This window comes from Nipponia nippon, unplaced genomic scaffold (assembly GCF_047370975.1).
Source record: "Nipponia nippon isolate SJK-2023a ecotype South Korea unplaced genomic scaffold, ASM4737097v1 scaffold_3, whole genome shotgun sequence".
Classification (NCBI taxonomy): domain Eukaryota; kingdom Metazoa; phylum Chordata; class Aves; order Pelecaniformes; family Threskiornithidae; genus Nipponia; species Nipponia nippon.
Window position 1 is genome coordinate 51,518,066 of NW_028262347.1, and position 23,724 is coordinate 51,541,789.

At 42.1% G+C, this 23,724-nt stretch overlaps 1 protein-coding gene across 4 annotated transcripts; it reads right to left on the reverse strand.

Annotated features, from left to right (window-relative positions):
* Nucleotides 1–919: 919 nt before the first annotated feature.
* Nucleotides 920–23,311, reverse strand: USP44 (ubiquitin specific peptidase 44). 4 transcript variants are annotated; one of them, XM_087767445.1, is made up of 6 exons: nucleotides 23,217–23,311; nucleotides 15,884–17,401; nucleotides 4,307–4,505; nucleotides 3,717–3,825; nucleotides 2,712–2,917; nucleotides 920–2,353 (listed from the first exon to the last, which is right to left on the reverse strand). In XM_087767445.1, exons 2-6 carry the CDS (start codon nucleotides 17,315–17,317, stop codon nucleotides 2,154–2,156), a joined length of 2,148 nt encoding a protein of 715 aa, XP_087623571.1. In that variant the 5' UTR covers nucleotides 17,318–17,401; nucleotides 23,217–23,311; the 3' UTR covers nucleotides 920–2,153. The 4 variants fall into 4 exon arrangements, with proteins under 4 accessions (XP_087623571.1, XP_087623574.1, XP_087623572.1 ...); XM_087767448.1 differs by having other exon boundaries at nucleotides 15,884–17,395; nucleotides 23,217–23,241; XM_087767446.1 differs by lacking the exon at nucleotides 23,217–23,311 and adding an exon at nucleotides 22,919–23,023.
* Nucleotides 23,312–23,724: the final 413 nt, after the last annotated feature.

The following is a 23,724-nucleotide window of genomic DNA, read 5'->3' on the forward strand; positions in this document are numbered from 1 at the left end:
GCCATCCTTCCAGCTGCTTGGATTAGGACTATAACTCTATGTCCGAGCGTGTCCGTTCTCCTTCCCTTGTTCTACCCCAGAGAGCACCAGTGGCAAGGAAGCAGAATTTGCTTTCGCTAAGCTAATGATGTCTTTTAGAGAAAGCCTTGAGACTTAGTAATGCTTGCTACAGTGAGAGGAAATGCAGGGGAGCAGCCGTAAGCACAGCCTAGGCAACCCTTCTCGAAAAGATGGTGGGGTAAGAGTCTTTTTCTAAGGGACTTGAGTATGTGCTTAATACCGATGATTGAGGCTAATGAACTCCCATCGCCCTCTACAAGTCCCAAGACAGACTCTTCCATTAATGCTTGAGTCTCTCGGGACCCCTATGTATCTGGTTGAGATGCTCGGGGGGGGGGAAGAAAAAGTATCGGAATTCTGAAAGGCAATTAGCACAACTCTTTCCCCTTCCTTTCTACTCCCCTGAACTACCTGTAAGTAGAAAGAAGCGTTTAAACTACATTCACTTCCTCACCAGAAAGGACAGCAGAGGAGGTAAGTATTTGAAAGACTGCACAGCCATAACAAGTACATTTGTCAGACTGCCTCGCTTCAGCAGGTGGCCCTTGGCTTAAAAAAATAAAGGACCAAACTGCTTTTGCACGCTTACTTACTTCATCTTGTGCTCATCCTAATTAAGTAAGTTTGAGATCTGAGGCCATTATGTGCTCGCTATAATATGGCATCTTTCAAAAACACAGATAGAAATGGCAGGACAAGTCATGAATAAAACCAGCCGTTAAATCAGCGACAGATGGCCACAACGGTCTTATAGTTAATGCCTTAACCCATGTTAGGCAAAGTTTAAAAATAAAAAAAAAAAAAGATTGTAATGCTAAGGTAGGAACTAATTCCAGTACACACATGGCTTTCTGTCCACATTAAGGCATTTTATTGAGGTATAAACTTTGCAGAAGATGAGGTAACAATTTGCATAGGACTTATGCAAAATAACTTCACAATTAAAATTTACTTGGCATTAACTACTGCATGTGGAGAACGACTGATAATTCCTGCTTGTTAGGTTCTCCTCAACACAGAGTTCTGTTAATGCTAGTGGTAGGACCGTGGAGAAGGTACAGCAGTTGTAGCTAATGAAACCAGTCACATTGAAAATGGTTTCATACAAATTTTACAGCTTCTTTTCAGTGGTTTGTGTTAGAGATTCCTGAAACGGACACTGCTTGCTACAGTTTAACACAAGCTTCTCCAATGCAAGAAAGGGGGTGCTAACGTTCTTGTAGCAATGGCAGTGGGGTGGGCGAGTGTGGTTTTGTTGTTGGGGTTTTTTTTAAAGGAAGCTTTTTAAGTTATTGGAATAAAAAGCCCCTAGTTGTCAAAGTTAGTACTTTGAATTTGGCACTTGAGTTTTAAGTTGTCAGCTTCTTAAGGCTAAAACATGGAAGTGTTGGTAAAGATACATTCTTGTGCTGTTAAACACTCCTCTTTTACATACTTACGTGAGAATAAGTACAAGCTCCATTTCCTTAATTTCATATTTTAAGAAATTTTATCCACGTATCTTTAGTGTAGCTCCCCTAAAGGTTCCTTTGAAGCTTGTAAAGTAATTTCACTTTAGTCATAAAGAAAACACAGAAAGTTTCCTACGAAAAGCTCAGTTACTATTTGACGTGTAAAACATTCCTTGCTGGTGAATGTTAATATTCTAAGACCTAGTAGCAATTCCTGCAGACAGTAAGAATCATGGTATCATTAGAACTATACTAAAAAATGTACACAAGCATATACAGGAAATTAACCAGAGAAACATCAGTTGCCCATTGAAAGTCATTTTTCTAAACCAATTCAAAAAGATTATCAAAATACAAAACCAGCTTAAAAAACAACAGCCTGAGGTAAGAGTTAAATGCAAATAGCAATCTTTTTCTTAAAAAAATAGCTGTATTGAAATTCTAGGTACTTAGAAAGTTACTTACTGTCAATAAAAACTTTTACTAACAATTGTAAAGAGTACTTCAACTAATACAAAAGTATATAAACATTGTACACAGATTCAAAGTAAAAAAGTACAATACTGTACTTTCATTTCATTTAAAAATATATAGTTCTGAAAATTCAAACTTTTACCATACACACAGATAACTGGCTTTGGATTAGCTGCTACTGTTGTCCATGGAGCAGTCAGCTAATTCTGTGTGCTGCTGACTTTCAGCTGTGCTAGGACATGGTATTTTACCACGGCCATTTGCCTGAGTAAGTCGTTGGCTGTAGAACAAAATGTAAGCTTGAGCCTTGCATACTTCTTCCATAGTGCACATGTTGAGTTTCGAATCATTGCAGTGTACCCAAAATCCTGCAGTGAAGAAATAACACCAAAAAAAAAGTCATCAGGACACTGACTTGAAGCAACTGCATTGTATTTAATAATCAATTAGTGAGTCCCATTTAACAAGTTGTGTAGAAACAGTATACTGTTTGATCTGGTATATTTGCCTCTACGTTTTAAAAGCCCGGCTTAGCTTCCTCAGATTTATGAGAACACGTTTAACAAGCCAATACAAAAATTGAACTGTTTTGGTCGACAGAACTGCAGTTCTCATTCCAGGCAGTTCAGCTACAAGTGACTCCCTTCTGCCTTTGAGAAAAGACAGTAAGCCTATCAGTTTAGACTTACAAGCACCCCTTTCTCCCATTTTACACCTGGTTCCTACCTCCTTCTGAATTGTAGCAGTAGGCAGTGTAGTGCCCCGAGCCAAATCCTTTCCCGTGATGCATGACCACAGCAGACAAGTCGTAGATAAAGCAGTCGGGTAGGAGGGACTTGAGGGATTCTCTGCAGCAATAAGGCTCCATGTTCAGCATTTGATCAAAATTAACATGTACACCAATCTTCTCACGATGATTGCGTCCTGACCACCTGGAAAGTTAAGTAAAATGAAAACTTACTTTTTTTTCCCCAAAGAAAGAATACAGCATTCTGAATTACGTTTTAATATAACAAGCGTTATCTTCACTATTGTCTTTGTGCACAAAATAAATGTTAGTTTGCACACTTTTTTTCTCCGCTTCCTCTTTCACTTCTCCTTTATTTCAACACCTTTTAAAATGTGTCTATGGTACCTACTATTCTCATCTTCTGAAATAACCATCTTAAGATCTGTGTAACGGTGAGTGGGAAGTACTTCCCACATATTGTATCTCAGTGGTGTTTCTCACTTATTCTACCTTATTTTCGGTTTCCTTTGTATTCGGGACAGACTCTGTACTAATACATGGACTAAGAGTTCACAGAGATGCAGTCTCCACTTCCTTACTCTCAGGCTAATGCATTAATGTATTTGGTTACGTAAGACTTCCACTGAATACAATCTCCATTTGTACATTAGTGAATATAAGCATTTATTCTACCTAAAGATAACACAAGATTAATTTTTTACCAGCAGAGTTCACAGCAAGGTTAGTAGGTTTTGACTGAAAAGAAGGATGAAATAATTTCGATGTTAAAGTAGCAAATAGTTGGAATCCAAAAGGTTAATTTTCCACTTACAGTGTATCTTATTGATGTTTAAATTAAGAAAAAGAAGTTTTTAATAACTACTTCTCATCATACTAGTAAAGGGAAATTAAACTGATGCTGAAAAACATTGATCCCAAACAATGGAAGAGCAGGACTGAATCAGTCAGTTTGCAACACTGTTCGTTGTGGTACTACTTACCTAAACCGTTTAAGGTGTAATCTGAGAACCTGAGGTAGTCGACACACCATAAGCTGCTTCTGAGCTTCTGTGAGTATAACTGGTTTAGAAGAAAACTTCCTTCGTTTTGCTGAGGCCAAACACACAGTTACACAATACAAATCTCGATAACAGCCTTGTATTTCAGTCTAAAATTTATCCACTGAATTTGTGTGGACCTAAATAGCTACTGTATGTGCCTCCTTAAAAAGGATACACTCTGAGAGCCATTTTGCAAGGATTATTTTATGATGCAAGTATAAAACACTTGTGGTCGCTCAGGTTAGTCACCTTAATTTAAAAAGCTGGTGGGTTCTTCAGCTGGGAGTATCAGAATCCCCATTAGCGTGTGATCAGAATTTATCTAAGAAGAGAAGCATCACACTTTAAAACATCCTTTGAACAATTCCACCTTCTAGATGGTGAGTAACAGCTGTCAAGTGACCACACCAGGACTTTGTTTGCACCATATTTTTAAGAGTTCTAGTGTTTTCCTTCCGCGCTTTCACAGTCAGTTTACTTTATATTTTACACAGAGAACGTATGCATGAGTACATACTGCCTTTACTCACTGTTGCACTGATCACATGCATATATCTTTCCTTCCAAAGCTTCAGTTTCTGTAAACTTGGCCAGCATTTCTGTCAGCAGACATGGATACTGAGTCGACATCTCCTTGCCGTTGCAGTGATACCTCTCAGGAAACTCCAGGGACAGGTCCCAGAAAGGTTCTATGGTATTTGATTTATTGTCACAGGCAAGACATGTAACCTGTAAAACAATATTTCACCAGTTGCTTACACTCAAAAACTTACTTTGCTAAAAGTGTACCATAACATAGCTCTTTAAAAAAATTTTTTTTCCTAGAGATAACTGATGCGGCCAAAGACAAGACATAGTCATTTAACAAAAGAAATGATACACCTAATTTCTTTTCTCTGAAGCAGCATGTCCAATGCTGTTGTCACAAACAGGTAAGTGTTCTTATGTTTTACTGAGAAACAAAAGCAGTGTCAAAGTGGCCTGTCTGGGACCGTCCAAGAGAAAGCAGCTGGTGGAGTCTCAGGAGTCTTTTCTCCAAAAAGAAACACTCCAAATGGAAAATTTCCATGAAAGAGAGAAACTATAGTTTAGGTTAATTTAAAAAAAAAGAAGAAAAAAAAAAACAACAAAACAGCTGGGGATTTTAAAGTCATATTCTTCTTACTTTGTAAGTCTTCCAGGGAAGCCTGGATTAGGAAGCACACTTCTTCAAAGAAAAATTAACAGGTAAAAATAATTTATTTCTTCTTTCAGTAAATGGATCCATCGTCACACTAGGGAAAGGACAAGCAGTAAGACAACATAAATAAAATGTCAAGAAGTGAAACGAGTCAACCTGGAAAATGCAGATAATACAGCAGGGGACAATTAGTTTATGATAATGTTCAATATTTAGGAAAGTGAGTTAAAAGCAGTAGCTCTTCTATGCTGGAACGGCAATACATTAGGGGTTGATTTGCAATGCAGTCTTCTAAAAGCCAGCTCAAGCTCTTTATAGAAGAGTGTCACATCATTTGCGTCTTCCTCTAAAGGACCTCCAGCTTTCCACCATCCATGTGGATGAATAACTTCTATTAGCAGCTGAACCTATGCAGTAGTGAAACTCCATTTAGACTGCAACAAGCATAGTTCACAAAGGCTATAAAGAAATACCAGTATATATCAAGCACATGTGTGAGACTAAAGATATGTTCACCTTGGTATGTTGAATGCAACAAAGTACAATACAATCCTGAAGAGTAATTACGTAATTTTTCGACTGTTAATGTATTTATTGGCTTAGAAGTTGCAGTTGATCAGTAACTCAAGCAGCTCTAACCTCAGTGCTCTAGAAAAGACACATTCTGAAAATAAGTTGAATTTTAATTGGGCTCAGATAGATAGCTTCGACAGAACTTCCGTAAGTATCCAACATGTTCCCACCCCCTTCCCAAAAATTAAACTTTCCCACCAAAGTGATTAAAGGAACTCAAAATTTTCACATAGGACTGACTGTCAAGATACTGTTATTTATCAGCTCAGAATAACAGCTGGGTGTGATGAGACACCACCATTCATGTTTTACAGTAAATGGAATCTCAAATATCTCCTTAGGTTTGCACCACAAGGGTGAAAAATTGCCAAATTAAATCTCTATAAGCATGCTTCCTATTTAGGAAAATACCACAAGTTGTTTGGAACAACTAATACAAAGACGTAGTAATAAAGGAATGAAAATCCATGAGGGATCCAAATATTGTTATTTCACAGGCACGCCTTTGTGTTGCTGTTCTACATAAATTCAGCATAGTTCTCTTCAGTTAGGTTAGTAAGCCTACACAAGTGTAAAAATACATTCAGTTTTGTTCAAGAGCTCCTTTGTTTTCCTCTGAAGGTTTGCTGTTACCTAATTATTCACCCTGCTTTGTTTGCTATTTCATGATCATTCATATAAGGACAGATCTGTCACCTTATAGTACCTTCCTCCTAGGTGTTCTTGTGAGTAATGATTTAATGCATTCATTAACTACAACAGCTTATACACGATCTATGCATTAGCCACCTAATGCATATGTGTATTTGCATACCAGCATACATATTCAGCAGTGGAGTTAGAAGTTAAAGCAGCTAACAGCTTTCCTAAGAAGAAGAAAATACCACTGACTTGTTCTTAGAAAACAAAACTTCAAACTTACATGGCAGAAAAGAGGAGAATCTTCTGTTTTAATTTACACTGACAGGAGCTTCTTTTGTAAGTGCTAACATCTGGCAACATTTCAAAGCCACAAACTATTAGTAACTCAGAGCTGGAATCTAGACTTGGAGACAAAATGATATGTTTGGCCACAGTTCAAGCTAACTCCAGCATAAACACAGAACGACTAATAGACTTCTGCTGTACAAATGGGTGATCTTGTTGGGCCAAAAGTTTATTTAATTGATGAGTTACTGAAGAATTTGTTGCACATGAATGCACACTGAAGATTAACAGGCTCAGGATGAAGTACATACATGAACTCAGTACAGATAATTTTTAACAAGTTCTGAGGTTTTAAATTTAGTGTGCAATGTTAACAACCTAGGTTATTTACTCTTTCCCAACTAGTTAATAAGTACCATCCCAAAGAAAAAAAAAAAATAATTGATCCAGCTTCCAATTTTTGCCTCTCAAAAAACAAAAAAAGATAAACTGATGTAATAGTGCTGCTTCTCATCCCATCATACAACTGTGAGCAAGGCTGATTTGTGCTGACAAAATCCTGTACTGATACAGAGCTGCACTTACTTCCTCAAATGCAAGACGCTCCTCCTCACCGTGATGCTGCAGCAAAGTTAAACTCTCCAGAGTTATCTGGGATTTGCGTACTTGCCAACAGCCAAGTAACCTGATGTATTCGGAAAAGCATACACTCAACCATATCGGCCGCAGTGCACTAACTGCTCCTGTACACACTCTCACTCAACAGTAAATGAGAGGTAAGTCAGGGCTGGAACAAAGGTTGGAAGTATTTTTCTTAGCCAGGCCTGAGCTTACAAACTGGATTACTCAACAAGCAGGAGGAATCCCTACCCTTCTGTGGAATCCATCTGCACTGGCCTGTCCATCAGCACGGGCTTCACAACACTCCCATCACTTCTCTTTCTGTCCTAAATCGGACTTCTTTATCTCATACACCACTACCATTCACACAGTACAACACAGATTTTTTTTTTTCCCATGAAAAGCACTGAAATTGTATAAATGCTCAAAAGTTGGTTGAACAAGATGTGAGGTTTTTATTAAAAAAAAAACAAAACCAAAACCAAAAAACACCACATGAACTCAAAGGGCTGGCAAAAACTTTATGTATCTGTCCAATGTAACTTTTTATGGTATGAGTATGCACAACAGTAATAGGGAAGCGAGTCTGCTCTAGCAATCTGGTTAGTGACGTGTATCTTTTCATTACTATATTTTACAAATTCAGAGTTTGATTTCACCTCCTCATTATATTCCATAATTGCTATTTTAAGAAGCCTTAATGCTGTCATTTATAACAAAGCTACATGAGAAGTTTACATTAGAGCAAAGAAAGTAAATTACCGTTTTTAGCTAGTCTGAAAACTCTACCTTATGTTCTGCCCTGACCACCCTCTCATGCCTTGAAACACGGGTACTATATACAATTGTTTGGTTGAAGCTCAGTAGTCAATCATGGGCCAAAGGCCAGACTGAAAAGAGCTGGATCAAGTTGCTTGACTCAAGCTAAGCACGGAGGCCACTCAGACAAGCATCATTGTGCCCACGATAATTTGATGGACAGCCACTGCCCCAGATGGCATTCAGCCTAAATGCAGCCAAAGAGAATAGTTAACATATTGCTGCACAAGCAGCCAACTCCATCATCAACTGTTTTGCCTATGTCCCCTGCACTTGCATGGAAGAAAGACAACTGTTACCATCTCTGCTCTAATTCTTTTTTGTTTTTTTTAAGAACAGTAAGATGGCCAGTCCCATTTTTGCGCTTTCACTACTACTTAAGATTTCACTACATGAGACATATATACAAAGAGTAGTAATTGATTTTTTCCACGGCAAAGTAACCAAAGTAGAAGGGGATTGATTGATTGATTGACTGATTTTTTTCTTTATTTATTAGTATTCTACTGCTATAATATGGAATTCCACATGACAGTCCATACTGTGTTTCTTCAGTTATAAAAAAACCCTGAACTTTGTAGTGGTGAGCTTACAGCATCATCAAAATGATCTGTATCTATTTAACAGAATAACATAAGCATAACCACAGCGAGCTGTGGTCTGTGATTCAATGGCCTTCTATAGATGAACTTAAAATGTCATCTTCATCCAGTCGGAAAGCAACCTGACAACCATTTTGTGATTCAGGCTACACATAAAAGCACAGAGACTGGAATACAGAAATCAGCATTCTGACAGGTCACGGATGGCTTTAAGTGCAAATCTTCTTCTTACCTACCTGAAGTTCTTGTAGTTTTTAAGCCTGTTCAGTGGGAGACTTAATACCCAGCACCGCACGAGTCACCCTCAGCATTCTCCCCCAGACTTGAACTCACAGCATACTACCCAAAACTGAAGGGCTTCAAACAACCCAAAGATTGCACATTTCCCCTTCTCTCAGCCAGTCTGTCCTGAAATACGCCGGTTGAGCAAGTAAATGGCGCAAGACTTGCAAGGAGAGGCACTGCCTTTTAAAACTTTAAACATAGTTTACATACTACATTTGTTGGAATCTACTTCACTCGCTGGGTCTTGGCATATTCACTTCTCTGAGCACTGCACACTGTTATTCTGCCATGCTGAGCATGGCCGGGGGGAGGCATTTTGCTCAGATTCCATCTTAAACATGATCAGGAAGTAATCAAACCGTTGTTTGTTTTTTTTAAGTATACCTAGAGATATCAAAAGCTAGTTCTTACTAGGCAATGCTATAATAAACAGTGAATTATTGGGAAAAAACCTCACAGCCCAAGACAGGTTTGTCCTAAGAAGAAACGGTAACTAATCTCAACTTTGCTGTAGAGGAAACGCGTTACTAAATCAGCACAGGCACTGCTCTTCACTTTCACTGCTGTTTGGTGTTGCTGTAAAAGAAATCTAGGCAAAGAGCTTTACCTAAGGCACTAGATTCAAAAGCAGTGGAATCCTCACAAGAGACTTTCAAAAACCACCCCAAATAGTTCATAAAGGGTTCCTCACCACTCCAAAAAGGTGTTAAAATGACATTGGCTAGGTATTTCTTTGATCACTTACTTTAAATTTGAATTTAATCAACAGCACGCTATAAAGAAATCATCAACAACTCCTTACTGTTTTGCAACATGCGCCAGTTCAGTAAAACACTCCATTCGTAATTCAACATTAATTTTCTTCCTTGAATTAGGTACCCAAGCAGCTTTCACATAAATCAGCACAAACCTTATTTTTTCACCTCCCTTACTGGGTCTTTTTTAGCCACAGTAAATCCTGATTGCCCGTCTCCTTCCGCTTGCCTTGTATTAGAAGCTGTCCCTGATTAAACTGTAAGAATAGAGGGAGCTGGCTGATGATGTTGCAAGGCCGTTCTTCATCATTGAAAGGTCCTGGTAAGGTCATGGCAATTAGGGGAGGACAGGAAGAAAGCAAGTGACACTCCTGTCTTCAAGGAGGAGGATCTGGGGAACTACAAGCCAGTCAGCATCACCTTGATCTGTGGGAAGGCCGATGGAGCAAAACCTGGAAACCATTTCCAAAAGTATTAAGATGATGATTGGGCACAGTCACCGTGGATTTATGATGGGAAAATCACGCTTGACCAACCTGATAGCCTTCTTCCTACAATAAGATTACTGGTATAGATAACCAGCGGATGAGTGGAAAACAGTGGATGTTGTTTATCTTGACTTCAGTGAGGCTTTCAACACTGTATCCCATAACATCCTCACAGAAAAAATGAAGTGTGAGCTAGACAAATGGACAGTGAGATGGAGCGAAAACAAAATGAGCTGCCAGGTTCAATGGGTTGTGTTCAGCAGCATGAAATGCTGCTGGAGCCCAGCCACTAGTGGTGTACTCCAGGGGTCGATACTGGAGCCAATTCTTTTAAAACTCTCAGCAAGTTTGCAGATGACACAAACCAAGGCAGAGTGGCCTTGCTGCCGTCCAGAGGGACCCAGACAGGCTGGGGAAAGGGGCCAACAGGAACCTCATGCAGCTCAGCGAAGGGAAACGCCACGTCCTGCGCCTGGGCAGGAATAACCCCAGCCACCGGCGGCGGCTGGGAAGCAGCTCCCCAGAGAAGGACCTGGGGGACAAGCCGGCCGTGAGCCAGCAACCTGCCCTTGTGGCAAAGCAGGCCAACAGCCTCCGGGGCTGCGTTAGGCAGAGCATCGCCAGCAGGGCAAGGGAGGTGATCCCTCCCCTCTCCTCAGCCCTGGGGAGACGCAGCTGCAGGGCTGGGTCTGGTGCTGAGCTCCCCAGAAAAAGAGAGACAGACACATGCTGGACCGAGTCCACCAAAGGGCCAGGAAGATGATGAAAGGGCTTGGAGCATCTGACGTATGAGGAGAGGCTGAGAGCTGGGAGTGTTCAGCCTGGAGAAGAGAAGCTCAGGGGGATCCTATCCGTGTGTGTAAGCACCTGATGGGGGGAAGCAAGAAGACCGAGCCAGGCTCTTCTCAGTGGTGCCCAGCGAGAGGACAAGATGAAACAGCCACAAACTGAAACACAGGAGGCTCCACTTAGACAGAAGAAGAAACTTTTTACTGTGAGGATGGTCTAGCACTGGCACAGGCTGAGCAGAGAGGTTATGGCATCTCCATCCTTGGTGCTCTGGAAAACCTGACTGCACACAGCCCTGAGCAACCTGTTCTAGTTGACCCTGTTTTAAGCAGAGTTGGACAAGATGATTTCCAGAGGTCCTTCCCAACCTCAACCATTCTGTGTGTGCATGCATGTGTGTATGTGCATGTGCACAAGTGCACATGAACTTAACTGTCAGGAAGTTCTCATAAAAATGAAGAATGAACACTGAGCAACTGAGGGAAGACACACAATGTTTGGTAACAAAAAAGTTTTCTAAAATAATAATTTGATCTTTAGTGACTATTTTGGACAAGTTATTTTGTTATTATTAGACTCAAATATACCTTTACATCTCTTCAGACACAAAATTAAGAATACTAAGAAATTCAATAATCTGAATTATTTTGGCATTATTTAAGAGTAGGTAAAAATATTTAGAAGCATCCTGTCTGGCTTACAGAAAAGTCTTTTTTTTTTTTCTGGTAATTCTCATGACAAGAGGCTTATTTTGAACTTTAGAAAGTTTTTAAGGTTTTACCAACACAGTGGTAGAAGTTTTACCAATGTAGTGGCCAAAAAGCACAAGATACATGAAACAGCCAGTATCTCTTTTCCTTAGTAACTATCACTTCTTAGTTCCAGAAAGCTTTGTACTATATGGGTTGAACTGGGGGACAGTTATATTGGGCAATTCGTTTGGGACATGTATGTGTTATACTCCAACGTCAAGAGTGCCTCCAAATCAGCCGTTATCAGAAACACATTTCTATTCTTTCACCGTTTTTGATGTCTTGATAGCCTTGACTCATTAAAATCTTCAAATATTATCTAAAATGGCCCTCTAACTTTCAAGCAATCAAAACCTGTGTACTCAACGTTATCCTAAGGGTAAACCAATTTAGTTAAAAAGCTGAAGTTCAAGAGGTAAAAGCTGTGTCTACACATAAGATTTTGCCAGCATAAATATCTGCAAATTTCCTAGATCTGCTAGGCTAGCTTCCTAGATCACCTAGATTGTCTAGATCAGCTTTCACAAATACTTCATAATAGCTTCCCTGTCTCCCTCCCCCCGGTATAAATCATCCTGACAAAAATTTTAATACTGGTATAACTACACACACCAGAGTTTCTGCTAGTATGATTTCTGTGGACACATGGGACGCAATTTTCCCAAAGCAGTGCTGAAAATATACATTTACTTGGGAAGCTAAAATCTGCTATTTCAATTTCTGGATTTTTAAAAATACACCTGCCCACTTCCTTGCTTAATACGGACAAAGTTTGAAATAAAGATACTTAAAAAATTGTTTGCATACTGAACTATTTAGCTGGGACCATTTAAAAAAAAACACAAGCCAAAAAACTCTTGAGAGAGACGGTAGCTAACCTACTTGAGCTGATGAAGCGTACTTCAAAGATCTGTGGATCGGTATGGGTCAGTTTACCACTGGCACATAACTTCATAGTGCAGTATTTTCTCCTTTCCTATTGAAGGATCAAGGACAGGAGACAGTGGGTGCCTTCAACAAGAGTACAAGCACTGAGGGACTGAAAACAACTGGGATTTTAATAGACATATTGGCATCTGCCTACAGGCCCAACTGGATTGAGAGGGATGAGCCACTGATCCGGCAGATCTGCCTCTGAAAGCATAGGTTTGCAAGACACAGACTCCTTTGCCCAATAAAGTGCTAGAGTACAACTTGCTCCAGGCAATCACTGGAGGAAGACTACCATGTGAAAAAGGAAAGAACAGAGGGGAAGGGGTTTGTAGCTACATACCCTATCTTTACTTCCCTTAGATGTATTGGGTATTGAAGTCTGTACTGCAGAGTAAGAGGTTGTAATCCTAAAAAGGATATTGGAATAAATTAAAAAAAAAAAAAAAAGGCAGTCAAGACGCAATCCACTCTCATGCTATTCCTGGAGTTACTCATTACTTAATTTAGTATTCCATAAAATACTAAAAGATTTCAAGTAGTAGATGAGGAAGACTTCAAATCAGCTGAGAACATAACAAAACAAAAACAACTCACTCATATAAAAGGTGCAATTATTTTGACATCACGTAAAGCTTTTTCTAGTTATCAAAAAGTAATCTGCATAAAATCTCACACACCCAATTTTCTCCTTTCTTAATCTTATACTCTAAATTCAGTTGCAGTGCTGAATCAGGCAGCCATTTCAATAGCAACAGATTGATGGCAAACTCAGGATTATGACTCCTTCAAGTTAAAATAGAACAGCTAGAAGAAGAGGGAAAATGTTTTATTGCACATGTGAAAGTAATGTGAAACCTAAGTAAACATACAGCTTATCTGCATTGTAAGTGATCCTCTGTGCACTGTATCAAGAGTAGTTCATAGTATTCCTGAGATTTGAAGGTCAAGAAGATTGCCTTCACTGCACTTGAGTACCTCACAGAATCAAATATCTTTAATATTTTCAGTACAAAGGGATAGTAAATATAACAACCTTTTTAGTGATCCTAAAATAGAAGGCAACTGCTGCACAGAAACAAGCCTCTCAGTTCCTCTTATTCACCGAATTAAGATGTAGTTTATAAAATAGACTAAAATCCCATCCTATTTTTAATAAATGCAGCAGGCTATGGCTCCAACTATCTTCTAGAGAGAAACTGTAATACTTTACAGCTTGTAGGTAAAGTTAAGCATACAAGGACAAAGATTTAGGAGGCAACATCATCAAAGATGTGGCAATATAGCAAGAAGTCTTTCATATTTTTCTTCAGCCCTGCACAGATGTTTTCATGCCTTTTTTATTAACATCGTTATAGCAGTTTGTGCCAGTTCTGACAAACACCTAGTGAAATCATGATGCAGGAATCTTATTGAGGAAAGTAATTGCCTAATAGAGTTTTTAAAGCTCATCCTTCCAGGTGCAAACACCAGGGTCTGAATCATTAAGATGACCTGAATAAATTTTATCAAGGAGGAAACGTAAATCTTCAGGGGTTACCTTTTGCTTTTAATATTTATCATGTTCAAAAGTGCTAGAGAAGATTAAACTGGAACAAAGGAGTGGCAGAAAACAAAGGGAACATTAGGAGGTAAAGCATTGGACACTTGTCTGTGGGAACTGCCTAATGAGCCAGGGAGAAATTACTACAGGTAACAGCCTCAATACTCTTTTCCTTGTTCCTCTCATTTGAGGCATTCTGAAGTTCATCAAGGCTGTATTTTGCACACAGACCTTGACCAGCTGCAGTAAAAGAGCTGTGTGTTGTAGTCACAGAAGTCACAGGACAGCTCAAAACTGTTTAATTCCCTTTCAGTCTTACTCAATGACACTTGAGTGAATTCTCACTATTCCCCTCCCTGGTTTCAGGAAGGTGGGAGGGTTTCTAGTCACAAGCCTCTTCACTTAAAGTTAAAAACATGTAAAAGAAGTGGTACTGCTGAAATAATGCTTAGTGTCTTCAGAGCCTTGAAAATTCATCCAAAAAAGTAGTCCTGTTAGAAGGCTTGGAATGCAACCAAGCCTTGTTAGTATACTTAAGCAATTACTTGGTTTTACTAACAAAGTTACTATTCTGGAGAGGAATGGGATTTTCAAATAGAAAGCTTTAATGATATAATATACTAGACACTTATATTAGCACAACCCTCATACAAGATACGTTAACTACGCCGAGGAAAGGAAGTATGCCAACAGAAACGTTCTTACACTAGCCCAAATGGAAGACAGAGGATGATCTACTAATAAAAGTAGATATAAGAGTTTCTAGTAGTTACACAAAACCTAAGATGACCTAAAAGCTAATATATGCTGTGAACAATCCTAATTGTAAAAGTCTTGTTATCTTATTATAAAGTTTATAGATATCACAGCAGTAAACAATCCTACCTTAGTCAAAAACCACTTGGATTTCTAGCTTCACATACTAAAACATTAAACCATCAATCACATAGTCAGAACAATCGGAACATCCACATGTTTGTCCATTTGTGTTAAACCTCTACTCCTTTACACAACATATCCATTAAATGCTTCTGCACTCCCTCAGTAACATGTCCATGTGCAGTAAAGACCAATTCCAGGGAGGCAAGACTTTCTCAACCTCTGTTCCTGCTGCAATGTTGTTAGTTTTTAGAGTAATTCAACAGAACCCAGCATTTGTTTGTTCAATCAGTTCTTGGACACACAGCTGAGATATGCATAATAGTAAGTGGACACACTGAAGTACTTAACAGGAAGCCGAGAAGAAGAAGAAAAAAGGAGAGTAGTCAGGCAGAAAAAGGGAAAACAACCGTTGCCTCCACCCCACAAATTTGGTTCCTGTGGTGACAGAGCCTTCTGTATCTTTGTGTTGTAACAGAAAAGTAGTATTCCTGTACATAGCACCTTGACAGACAATTACTCTGTAGTAATGAATCTCCAAGCTATTTACTGAAATAACTCCCTGCTTGGTATCCATTACTTAATCAGTTTCCACTTAGATGAGATTAACACCTTCCTTAACACCTTTTATCTAGTAACACTATAGTGATAAACTTGATACTTAAAATTGTAAACTCTGTATTCCTGCAAATTAGTTGGTGCTTAATAGCAAAGTCATGTATTTCTAAGTAGTTACAAAGGTGTGCTTTAAAGTATCAAATGTAAGACTTTTGTGTTTATCAGGTGACTCTTCTATTGAACGTTTTAGGAGTACTCAAATGACCTTTCTTCTGAAACCGTGTGTATTATATCCTCCCCATCCCTCCTCAGTAGTTATAAATGTATTAGCCTTTGAAGTATGCCCACCACTGACCAGTATAAATCCATAACTACATTACACATCTTAAAAAAATATAAAACATACCTGACTTAATAGCTGTCCATGAAAAATGTTGTTAACCACATTCAAAACCTGTTTTATAAGTTTTCTTTGAGAAGCAGGGATGAGAGCTGGGTATCTGGTCCCTGTAGTCTCCAGTTCCTGCTGCACTTTATCCAAAAGTTCACAGAGAAATTCCTGAGCATCTTGTTGGGCATATCCTCTGAAGGCTGGAATTAGTCTCCACACAGAATGAAGCATGGCAAAAGGAGACACCAGCGCCCATTTGCCAGACCACATAACTTGGAACAGAGTATGCAGCTCATGACAGAGAGAAATATGCTTTGAACTGGGCTCCCTGGGCTGAATAAGTTCCATATTTCTACTTTTTGATGCTCCTCCACTTAATCCAGAGGATAAACTAGGCCGCCTCACAGAAGATGAACCCTTTACTTTCTCTTGGTTCTCATTCACATGTAATGTTGAGGCAGCTATTGACAGGTGTTTAGACGAAGATCTAGTTTTACCATTGGTTGCTGTTGCCAGCAGTTCCTGAGTTTGGTTGAGATCAAGCTTTAAAAAGCATTCTCGAAAAATAAGTAAGTGACTTAATACCTGCAGGATAGAATTCATATAACACGTATTTCCCAGGTTTCTCAGTCCTGTTACCCCAGGAGTCACCGTGGGCCTTCGTTTAATTGGAGAGTCACTTATTTTTTTCAATCTTACTTCATCTGAGGTATACGTTTTTTTCAACTCTGCCACAGATTCCATGCTCTGTGATGTTTTTTGCAGGCAGGGTGTTGTTTCTGAGGACATTCTAATCTGATTTTGTAAACGACTGCTCTTTCTTGGAGGCATCTTTTCCATCTCTGCTTTCAGCTCACGCTTTCGTTCTTGTCTTCTCTTCCTAGCTTTGTCCCTTTTTTCCTCTGCTTCTTCCCAACGCCTTTCTTCTTCCAAAATCTTTTTTCCAGTAGGTGTCAACTCAAGCCATGATCTGAATATTTTGCCCAGGAACGCACGCCGTCGGTGCCAGAGAGCTGTGAACATGCGATCTTCATTCCGAAGCAAGGCTTGGGCACCACCATGTGAAAGGTAAGAATCGTCACTTGTACCCATAGAACGCAAAGTCCTCCCACTTCGAGTAGTGCACTCATAGTTTTGACTCTTGATTGCACTTAATGTACTTCGCAACAGTTTTAAATCACCAGTTGCGTTATCATTAAGAACATAATCATCGCAGAGATAACAGAAAACATACAGCTCATTTACTTCTAACGCCACTGGGTGACTGCTGTCCTGAAAGTGCTTTAGTGCATGTTCTTCAATGTATCTTCCGCACGCCACATGTGAGCAGCTGAGGCACGCCCACACAGATTCAGTAGTATTGCAGTCCATGCAATGCCATTTCTGGGGATTCAGAATGGAGTGATCTTGGGCCAGTCGCAGACGTCCTATGTGCTTACACTTATCCATTGTTAAGACTGAAATTGCAGAGATACGCTGGCAAAACACATCATCATCCAAACTATTTTCTGTCCACAGTATTTCAATCTGCAACTAAAAAAAAAGTTACAAGTTACAGTTCATAAATACCCAACTGTATCACTTTTACAGGTGTCAGTATACCAACCTCATACTTGAGGTTAAGATCCTGATCTCCATCCAACTAAGCCCCACCAAACATATAAAGGCAGTCAGTCATGTGGAGCCACAATCAACAGCCTCAACAGCAGTTCGACGCAGTTCAACATTCAGGCTAAATGGTCTGCGTACGCCTGTTTATACTCCCAGTACCTTCTGGCTCAGGACTGAAGCATCCTAGCTACACTTTAGATTGGGCCAGTTTTTGGTTTTTTGGGTTTTTGTTTTGTTTTGTTTTTTCCCAAAGGAGCACTGATTTCGTTAAAAGACACTTTTATAGAGTTTGGATACAAACACAACTTAAAACGGGACAGGTTGCCCCGAGAAGCTGTGGATGACCCGTCATCGGACGTGTTCAAGGACAGGCTGGATGGGGCTTTGAGCAACCTGATCTAGCTGAAGATGTCCCTGCTCATGGCAGGGGCTCAGACTAAATGAATGAGCTCTGAAGGTCCCTTCCAACCCAAACCATTCTGTGATTGTAAAATTCTAAAATGCTCCTCTTAATTCTACCCCTAACCTTACAGGTGCAGAAATTCAAAGTTCACTTAAGTTTATTATGTTTACACAGTGCCAACAGTTCAGACAAATGAGCCTTTATACAACTCAAACCCTTAATTAAACCACACCTTTAATTAAATCACTGCACCTTTGTGCTCAGGCAAGCCCATTATACCAGTGCTTTCTACAATAACGTATCTTCAATAAGTACGTTTTAACATGTCATCCTAGCACCTCTGAAAGGAAAAGAGTGACCTGGAAAAGCAGAACTTGAGACAGAAATACCATCAGACAGCAACTTCGGTTGCTCCAAACTTTATAAAAAACTGCATTTTGAACAGATCTTTCTAATCCATGCCTTGAAAAAAATCATTTAAAAATGTGGCTAGCACTGGCTTACATCCTTTAATAAGTTTACCTGGTAGCACGTATTTGTTCAAAGCTGCTGTATTTGCTTTCTCCTATAAGGTGCATTTACCTAAAACAAACAGGCAGGCTCTGACTAACAAAAATTAAAGAGACAGTGATTCATTCTTTCTTTATGCTTTTACCACCTTTCTTTTGACTACCTCTAGTTGAGAGATATCATCTAGAGACAAAGGATGTGTCAGGAAGTGACTATATTTGATCTGGGGTGTTGGTGCCCGCAATGTCACTGACTAGAAGGGCTAAATAGCACACAGCACCAATATCATTACGCGCAGTACTTGCCAGATGAAACGGTTAATTAATCTGAGGAGTACCAAGGGTTTGTCAAATATCCAGGCTATGCCAAGCGAGACAAGCTATGCCATTACAAATGCATCCATACTGTGGACCTGGCCTAGACTGTACAATACCAAGGTCCAGGATTCTATGTTTTACAGATAAGTAAACCATGCTACAAAAATACCGAGTGATTTAGACAACTCTGGAGCGAACCCAAAAGATTATATTCCAGCTATTATCCTTGGATATGCTATTATTTCTCCATTTTTACAGTTCTGAAATACACAAGAACAGGTTACTCAATTTAGAACAGATGTCTAGGTTAGAATAAGCATTAGATTGAGGGAACCCTAACACACAACGACACGACACCACTAAGGAAGGGAAACAGGTAAAGAGTTGCAGCTGGGTAGGAGTGAAGCTTTCATTTTCAGGTGGTAATTAGATAAAAACTGTAGTTAAAAGATTTAACAAAAAATGGCTTTGTTTGGCTAACTGGCCCACAGCTAGTGCTTTTTAAAATGTTACAACACAGATACCAGCATAAGAGCTATAATGACCCTCTAAGCACATAGCCAGCATCCAGCATTGCATGTGTTGTATAGGTCTTATCCTGTAATACAAAAAAGGCTGAGCCAGCTGTAGTGAAACTAAGGAAGTGTACGCAGTTTTACATGCCCATATTAATCATTTTCATTCAATTTATTTAAGAGTTGTCTCCAGTCCATACTAACTGCACTGAAAAATTTCAGGTGCCATGACCTCTGGGTACCCATTCAGTAACTCCCAGATTAAGTACCAGCCATAGTGTATTACGGGAGGTCGAGATCCCTTGTGTGCTATGGTCAACAGATCACAAAAATAATGGCTTGCTGAACTTTTTCAGCTTGCTAGCACCCATAACATTCATTCCTTCTAAAAGGCAGTCTATTCATAGGCTGCTAATGAGATTCTTTTACAAATAGTCGTGCATACCAAGTTTGCTTTTTATACTGTCTTTATAAATAAGATCACTAGCGCTATCCCATGTCTTCTCCTAGTCTGACAACCTGTTTTCCCCAACAAAGCTGAGCTTTTCTAACACTGATAAAATTCACATATATTTCAGAGTTGGACTATGTATGTTAATTCTTCCTGGAATATTAAAGTAACACCTACGTAAAGCGTGCTGCAAGAATTAAATATGGTAGACAGGATTTTAAGAGCCAAGACTCATCTTTGTGTTTTTGGGCTAACAGAAACAGATTCTCTTGCATAACATATTAGTAACGGTCCTTTCCAGCAGGCCAGAAAAGAACACTAAACCCTGCCTTCCCACAGGGCTGTCACATACAGCAATGCTGTCAGTCAGAGGAGTCTGACAGGTCGACCCTTTCTGGTTTTGTTAAAGTCACTGTGTAAACACTGTGCCTTATTTTTCCTTCTTTTTAATATTATATGGTCAGAAAAAAATGGGTTTTTTTTCCATTTAAAAAGTATTATCAAGAGCAAAACTACTTACACGCCTCACTGTAACCAGATACTGGACCGAGGACAAAAGTAGTTTGCTGATTTCAGGACGAGCACTGTGTAAAGCAGGGTTGCACAATCAAGCTCTTCATGCAAAAGCAACACGATTCTACGAAAGCGCAAGATCAGCGCCTCGAAGAGAAAAACCTAAAGCCCCAGCTCCCCCACCAGCAACCACGCCAGCATGACATTTTCCCACCTACGTCGATGTGTGGAGAAAGGAGATGGGGTGGAAGGGGGGAGGGGGAGGAGACATCTTGGCATGGGAGAAGTCTTTCTTTGAAGAAAACGTGAAGAAATCAAAATGCAGAGTTTGGTCTAAAAGACAGGAATCTCTGAAAAGACTGCGAAAAAGCTAAAAGTACAAAACCGAGACCAAGAAAACTCAGCTGAGTGTCAAGCAGCACACTGACAGCATGAATGTTTTAAGACGTGGAGCGCTGAAGTACTGAGACTACATCAAGTCACAAAACTTAAAAACTTTACCTTAGAACCAAGACTTGGCAAGACAGCATAGCTCAGGGCAAAACAGGAGTGACGTGACAGTTAATGGTAGAAGAAACCTAAAAACCACTGCATACTCCTTCCCATGCCTACTAGAAAGGCTGCAGCTGGAATAAAATAGTACTAGCAAATGCTACAACGTTAAAATTCCCTAAAGAAAGTTATTCAGCGCTAGTTTCTGCATTCTTCTCTCCCGAGGTTCAGTTCTGTGCACACACACAAAGAAACTGTGAATTAGTTGACCAGCACTTCAGAGATCAAGCCCCCCGTGTTCTTAGCACAGACCTGAGCTGAAGTAGTAAGCAAAATAACAAGTACTAACATACAGAATAGCACTACTGAAAGCATTAAGTTGTCTGGGAAAATAGAGATATGTAAAAGTCTTTCCCTGCGCCGAAGTTTCACAAGCAAGAAATAAAGATATACGGAGCAGGATTTTTTTTTTTTCATTGAACCATATTTCAACCTTCCTGACGTGCTCGTTTCTTTAGCTTCACTAAAGAATGGCTGGCAAAATGTACATTTTGGGGTAACTCATGAGGTGAAAAGTACTCGATGTCAAAAAACTACAACTTAGAAATCAAGAAAATATGGTTTTCTTCCATTTGCGTTCCATGTAAACAAGAAATTAAGATGCATCTTCGCAGCGGATAAATTTTAAAATTGTAACTCTAAATATAAACAAAAGGAAATATTTTTCCCTTAGTCACTACTTTCGCAATTAATTGCTTGGCACGTAAATGAAAAAAAAAATCAAACAGTCCATCTCAAGCGTTAGACTTGAAATGCAGTACATAGTTTTACTAATATATACACACACGTGTGTGTGCTCGCGTGTGCCATTAATATTCTGGCTTTTAAATCAGATGACAGTTTACCAACCGATTTTCAGCGGGTTCAGAGTACCTGTTTAATATCCGCAAAAACAGGAATCGTGGGTACTTTAACAACTGAAAGTTTTAGATAACAAGTATGCTAAGTAGAAGGCATATGTACTGCTTTCTTAAACATTTTTTTTTTTTTGAAGAAAAGACTCCAACAAAAGATTGATGTGCATAACTTCAAGCCGCACTACAGTCCTGCAGGCATAACAGCAAGACTTAAAAATCAAAGCAGCACTTCAAAAAGAAATTTTGTGCATTATTCACGATTTGTAACAGTACAGCCTTTGACAAGAACACCCCCCCCCCCCCAGCCTCCTTTCTTTGGAGCCACGCAGATCGTCATTTAACTTTCTTCTCTTTTTTTTCGCCAGCTGAGGGACGTACATACAGCGTGCTGCCTAGAAGCAGCCGTTTACACCAGGACACCGGCGCGGCGTTACATTCAGTAACATACTCTTACGTTCATATGGTATGTTCATACATGTACATTCAGTGCCCCGTACTGCAAATAACCGCGCATTTCCTGCAGTGGAGAGTTCCAAGGTAAACAAATAGTTCAGGCTGAAGCACTTTCACGGAAGCATGAAAAGGGTCGCGTTTCTTACTAGTCCGGATTTACACTTGACACTTCTTCCTATTCAGAAAAATAAGCATCCCCGACTGCTCTGACAGCTCCTCGGGCAACGCCTGGCTCCTCGTCCGACAGCCCTCCCAAGCAACGACACGCCGGGGGAGCTCACCCGCGGCTCGACGCCGGAGCGCGATCGTGCCCACCACCGCTTCGGTAGGGAGGTCCGGCGCTTCCCAGCGCCCCGCGACATGGCGCGACTCTTCGCCTCCCGCCGACAACAAGCGGCACCTACGGCCCTGCTGCCCGCCCCGCGGCTCACCGCCGCCCTCCCCTCCTCCCCCCGGCCTCCCCCACCTCCACGCCGCTCCGATCCCTCCGGGCCGGGCGAGGGGCCCGGCGGGCTCCCGGCCACACACCCAGCGCGGCGGGGAGGCGGCGGGACGCCTCCTGCCCGCGGCCGGCGGGGCAGGACGGTCCCGGGGGCCCCGCTCCCCCGCCAGAGCCGTTGGCACGGCCGCAGCCCCCTCGCTCCCGCCCCGGCGGCTCCCCCGGCCCCACGCCGCGCTCGCCTCACCCCCGCGGCAACCAGCGCCCCCTCCTCAGGTGCCCCTCCGCGGCCACCGCTCCCGCCCGCTCCCCCGGGGAAGGGCTGCCGCCGCTCCCCTCCGCCGGGCGCCTGCCCCCCCACACACACACACAACGGGCGGCGGGGCCGCAGAGCCGCCGTCCCGCGCCCGCCGGCCCCCCCGCACGCACCCGTCACCCGCCGCTGCCGCCATCTTGAGCGCCCCGAGCCGCAGCCTCCTCGGAGCGGCCCCTCGGCGACGTCAGCGCCGCGCGGAGGCCGCCCCCCCACCCCGCGCGGGGATCCCCGCTCCCGCCGCGCCCGCCTCCCCTCAGCCGCGGCCGCCCGCCCGCGGGCGGGGAGCGGGCGCCCGGGGCGGCCCGCGGGGAAGCGAGCGGCGTCGAGCCGGCGGGGGAGCGCCGCTAGGCACCCCCTCACCCCCCGCACCTCCCGCGGCCGCCCCGGGCCGGGCCGCCGCCCCGCACCCACCTGCCGAGCGCGGGGCGGGAAGGGCCGCTCGCCATGTGCCGGCGGCGGGTCTGTCACCAGATTTGTAGTGGCAACCCAAGTCCTTCCCACGTCTCCTCCCACCTCCCCCGGCCTCCCCCCCCCCGCCGCCACCGCCGCCCGCCGGCCTGCGGCCGGGCCCAGCGGGCCGGTCCTGCGGGGCCGGGCGCAGGAAGGCGGGCGGGGAGCGGCGGGGCCGCTGCCCGGGCGGGGGGGGCTGAGGCGGGCGGGGCGGGCGGGCGTTGGGAGCCGGTTCCCGAGGCACCGAGGAGCTGCTTCTGCCCCCGGCCTGTGCCCGCAGGGCACCTGTTTCCCCTGAGGCGGGAAGGAGCGGGGTCTCGGGCTCCCCCGCAGCGGGTTTCCTTATCTCCCTTCCTACATCTACTCGTGTTTTTTTGTCGCCGGTGGCACCGTCCTTGTTCGGCCGGAGTGAGAGCTCCGCATTTCCCTAGGCGGGCTGAGCGCAGCGCGGCCCCCCGCTCCCGCCCGG